Genomic DNA, 5,554 nt, shown 5'->3' with positions numbered 1-5,554 from the left:
TTAATTATTGTATTTATTCATTTTCTAATTCAAGAAAAATTTAGATGAATTTTTCAAATATTTGAGACAGTGTTTTTTTTCATCTCAAAACCAAAAGTTATGAAAAGTGATTGAATAAATTATATCTATCTAGTCCTTAAAGATTTAAGTGGAAAAAATCTGCGAAATTGTTTGTAGTAAATTTGCAATTTCAGTTCTGGTTTGAGTTGATAGAAATAGTGTATGTATTACACTTTTCTGTTTTTAAATAATGGAAAAAAATGTCGCGGATTTTTTTTCAACTCTTAAGGTAAAAAATTTAAATGAAAAAAAAAATAATTCCCCCAAAAAAATTATGTGGAGGGGAAAATAGCTTTCTAAAAGAAAACACTAATTAATCATGCATTTTTTTCTGACCAGCCCTTGTGCCCCCCCCCCCCATGGCCGAGTATTTTAGGGGGTATGGGGCCGGGGGGAGACTGTTTTTTGGCACAATATTCCTCATTAAATGCATTTGTCTTGTGTTTAATAGTGAGAATGGACAAAATGATTATATTCTAATAATCTTTTCATTTAAAACATTGTATCAATTGATTTATTTTATAATGATTTCAATTTAAAATTACTTTTCCAGATCATAAAATGCTTGATTTGATCCTGTAATCCCGCAATATATTTAAATGTCCTTTTTGTCACTGCGAGGTATTTCGGAAAAAAAACATATTTTTAGCAAAAATTCAAGAAAGCATAGCAGATTCGGGACAATCTAAATGTAAAAAAAGATTCTAACATCCATAGAGAAAAGATTTAGGGGCGTCGGCAGCACGCCAAAACCTTGATTTAGTCAGAGTAGCTGTTGGAAAATCCTATTTTAAGAGTTTTGACTGAAATAGCAGTCGAAATTCTTAACTAAAACATAACATCATGAATAACTTAGAGACTCCTCTCTAAATAATTTTTAAGCGGCCAGGCCTTACTTGACATAAGAAGAGGTTTATGGAATAATCTCACTTGGCTGTCCCCCTTATATCAAACTGTGCCCCCCCCCCTCATTTCAGATTTATTCCCTTTTTTACTTTTATATCTGCTTTTTTACTTTTATATCTGCTTTTTTACTTTTATATCTCCTTTTTTACTTTTATATCTGCTTTTTTCCGCTTACGTAAAATCTTTTAAATGTTTCATATCTTCGTCAATAATTTTAAAGATAAAAGAAGGCAGACCACATTTTCAAAAACTTTTTTTTTACACTTTTTGTCATTTTACAACTATTGGAAATCAGAGATTATTTTCAAGTCGTATTTTATTAGCTATGTGTCCCACCCTGTACATGTAAGAAGAAATAATGGCTTTGCTCTCCTATAATTTGATTTGGTGAAAACTTTATAACTAACTGAATTAGACTCCATACAGGGATAGTTTTGAAGAGTGAAAAATATAAAACAAAATTTAATCAAAGCGTAAGTTAAAAAAATAATGTTAAAAAACTTTTCTTACGATCATCTAATCAAACAAAGTATTAAGCTGTATGACGTCACAAGTAATTCGATTACTCTTTCTCTTGTTTCTATTATCTCTCTCTCTCTGGTTAGTTCTAGTTTCCTGTATCCATCCAATGTATAAAATAAATATATCTATAAATGGTGGTGTGACGTAAACTGGATATTAAAGCATTGTGTGAACCATTGTGTATATTTTTAGATGAACAAAAATAAATGCAGGCTTTGTGTGGTAAATATGAGGCAAAAGTACAATAGATAGAAATAACAAAATAAAAGGCTTTAAAAACACTTCACGCCAATTTTTTTAGAATTCAAATTAGATTGTAGCTTTATCTGCAAGCCTATCTTCTAAATCGGCATAAAACAAAAAAACTTAATAATAAGATATATATATCAGTTTTTCAATGTTACTTTACCTAAAACCATTTTATTCACCGTCAATGTGTACAATTGACTAATGCATGAGTTATTAACATATATTTATTAAAATCATTATTTATTTATCTTCGACAATCAGATTATTTCTTTTAACAATTAAACCATATTTATTTGAAAATGTTATCAGTACAATTCACAATTATTCTAAACAAATTACAAAAATATTTTCATTTTTCTAAATAGTAACATGTATACATACTTGTTATATTTGAGCTTTTCAATATTACTATCACAATTTTACAATTTAAGTCCTGCCTTGAAAATGTTTGAAAAGCTGTTGAGAATTGAAGATTTTCTGCATTTCTGCTTTTCATTTACAGAAACCTTCTTAGACTCAGATTTCTGCCTGTGTTCGCGTGTGGCTAGAGCGGAATCAGTTTTACTTCCGGTATACTTCTGCTGCTTCCTCTTGTTCATGCCGGCCTTCTCACAGGCGCTGTTGTCCATGTTCCTGAAGCTTGAAGCCCGCCCAATATTGGTATATATTTGCTGTTGTCGTAGCTGGAGGGAAAGATGGTTCGAGCTCAGACGTCCAGAGTTGAGCGCGGCAGCGTGCATTTGAGTTTCTGCGATCAGCTGATTTACCAGGGAGAGACACGCGGTCAGGCGCACAGTACTGAATCTGTCCTGTTTAATTCCAGCCTTTAGCAACCTGTAAAAATAAAATAATTATTAGTCGTGCAAATTTTGGATATAATAAAAAAAATTTAACATATTTTTTTAAAGAAAATTCTTAGAGCTCATCGATTTCTAAATTAGATTGTAAGATTAGATTAGGGGTTTATAATTAGTATGATTTATTCCTAACCAACAAAAATAAATTGAATTTAAAAAGTTTAAATTTGTTTTTAATTAAGGGTAAAGAGAAAGAAAGTATATTTGTGCATCAACTCAATTTGTCACGGATTGTAAAACTTTTTATTTTTCAAACTATACTTTAATGATAAGTGATCTGTACCTAAGTTCAACTCCCAAGCTGTAGCATCTGGAGAAGACACTGCTCCACTCAAGTCCAAAAAATTCCACACTAGGGTCTGCTGGACGCACACTATCATCCCGCAGTTCAGTCAACTCCTGAAAACAATTTTATTAAAATTTATGGATTTAAACATTGTATATTTTATCAACAATGCATGCAGGAAATTGTCTTTCTGTTTGAACTAGATTTTAGTGAAAAACATGATTTTTATGGTTTCCAACAATAACAAATGATGTTTAGATGTTTTTCACAAAATGAGAACGTGATTCTGAAGCACACATTGTGACGTGGGCCCAAAGGAAGATGGTTTAATGTTTAAGGACCCTAAAGAAAAATTTAGAGGTTTCAGGGCCCGAACGAAGAATAATTTAGGAGTTTGCAGGGCCCTATGAGAGATTTTTTAGGTTTCTGTGCCCTGGGAAAGATGTTAAAAAGTTTCAGGGCCCTAATTAAGATGTTGAGAGTTTTTAGAGTTGTTCAGATGTTTCAGAACCCCTATAGTCACAAGATACACCTTTCTAATTCTATGAACAGTGGTCAGTCTTATGTTTCCAGAAATAAAAAAAACAGGAAATACCCATTACATACTATAAACATGTGTCTGTTTTCATGCGTCAAAGGGGAAAGTCAAAAACTACATCAACAGTTGCCAACTTATCAAATACGATTAAAGGGTTATACGTGTGTGTGTGGGTGTGGGGGGGGGGATTTAAAGGGGCCGGTATCATATCTAAAAGATTAAATTTACCTGAGCTGAAAGTTTAAAGTATGCACATGTGAGGAGTCTCTGACGGATTAGGTCTAGTCCCATCTCAACCTAAATATGACGTCATCAATAATATGTTCATGACAAACTTTTATACACTTGTAAAATATATAATTTTACTATGCAAATAGTTGTGATATATTATTACTATTAACACATTTTCAAATATCTTTTTAAATAAAATTTTGATCAGATCATTAAAAGATTTTTTTTCAATAAATGATTTTAAATTTTTAAATTATATTTATCATGATTACAATATCAACATATGAAGGAATTTTTACCTTATTAAGTGTTTCAAAGACGGCATCTTTGACACATCTTAGGTCCGTATCTTTTATTGCTCTTAGTAGTCCGGAGCACTCTCCTATCAGACCTAAATACAATTTTATTCAAATAGTGTTTTTTAATATATATTCTTTTAGATTGAATCTACTTAAAGTTTTCCCATTGATTAAAAAAAATCTTCAAACTAAACTTCTTAAATAAACAGCACTGATTTACTTAACTAAAAGTATCTATATATCAATAGATATATATATAAAAAGTTAAAATCTCTGTTTGCCTGCCTGTCAGTCTGTTTGTTTGTCCGATCATAACTCAGGAACCCCTAAACCGTTTTGCCTCAAATTTCGATCAGGAGAGCCACGGGAATGTTCGTAGCTTGGGTTTTGAGATTCTAAATTGAGTTGATCGACTTTTATAGCGAAAATTTAGTTTCCCGGTAAATATCGACAAAGTGCGGGTAAATGGCGGAAGTAACTATAAGTAACCTGGGCAAAAGCGTGGTTCCCGAGCTAGTGTTCAATATTTCGTTTTTTTTATCTTACCTTCGATATCTTCTAGGTTTTCATCAGCGTCAACCAGTCTTGATAACTCCGATATGTCGGATTCAAGTCGACCAACATCTAAATTAAAAATCTTGTTTTTAATTTTCGTTCATGTCACGGGTGAATTTTTATCGAATTGATAAAAATTATTGCATTTTTATTTTTATCAAGCTATTTACCTTTCATCATGCTTCTAGAAGTAATTTCGCCTGAAGAAAAATCATTGAAACTTTCTGCGCAGATCATGATTTTTTTTGAGAATTTCTTTCTTAATTGTTGAAGTTTTTTTGCTCGACTCCGGTAGTGTTGAGAGTAGAGGGTATACTGACTCCGTTCGGAGTTTCCGCGCTTTTTATGTCCGAGTAAGATAGATAGATAGATATTGCCGGAGAAAGTAGAGAACGTTGAAAGATATGTTCTATAGATTTACCATGGTTTAAGCCACAAATTTGTAATTAATAACATTTTAAGGGCACATTCTTGGAGTTATGAAAATTACGAACAAAACAACAAAACATTTGACGATCCGACTTTAATTTCAAGTTCTTAATCTTCAGAAAAATAACTATATAAATATCCACTCTATCAAACAACTTTTCAAATGTGAAAATTTTAGACTCGGATCTCAATTGATAAAAAATGTATTTCAAAGTATATTTTGATGTACGTATGTTGTTTGTATTTTCTCGTAAGTTGATAGTTTTTAAAAATAAAAGATATCGGTCTCTCAGCTATAAATTATATGAAACTGCTTACATTTTCAGGTTCCCACTGTTTTATACTTTTTATGTAGATATCGAATTAAGTAAATAATTGTCTCTCATAGAAAGATTAGTGAACAGTAAGAAGTTTAAGATAATGAAAAAATAAAATTTTTTGAGTAATTGTAAAATTTTTTTATTCCACTCTTGCAAAGTTGTATCTAAATTTTGAAACGTATCCTCGCAACTAATTTTTTTTTAAGTTTTAGGCTATTCTAGGATTCCATCCTCCCCCCCCCCTTTTAAACTTTTTAAGGTTGAATGTTTTTTATATTTCTNTACGGAAAAGTAATCTTTTT

General features: G+C 31.2%; 1 protein-coding gene across 1 annotated transcript; it reads right to left on the bottom strand.

Annotated features, from left to right (window-relative positions):
• Positions 1 to 2,006: 2,006 nt before the first annotated feature.
• On the bottom strand, positions 2,007 to 4,818 carry LOC111704531 (uncharacterized). Its single transcript, XM_023476788.1, has 6 exons — positions 4,674 to 4,818; positions 4,495 to 4,572; positions 3,949 to 4,040; positions 3,647 to 3,715; positions 2,878 to 2,993; positions 2,007 to 2,571 (listed from the first exon to the last, which is right to left on the bottom strand). Exons 1-6 carry the CDS (start codon positions 4,738 to 4,740, stop codon positions 2,157 to 2,159), a joined length of 837 nt encoding a protein of 278 aa, XP_023332556.1. The 5' UTR covers positions 4,741 to 4,818; the 3' UTR covers positions 2,007 to 2,156.
• Positions 4,819 to 5,554: the final 736 nt, after the last annotated feature.

This window comes from Eurytemora carolleeae, unplaced genomic scaffold (genome assembly GCF_000591075.1).
Source record: "Eurytemora carolleeae unplaced genomic scaffold, Eaff_2.0 scaffold613, whole genome shotgun sequence".
NCBI lineage: Eukaryota > Metazoa > Arthropoda > Copepoda > Calanoida > Temoridae > Eurytemora > Eurytemora carolleeae.
This window is presented reverse-complemented; position numbering and strand designations above follow the sequence as displayed.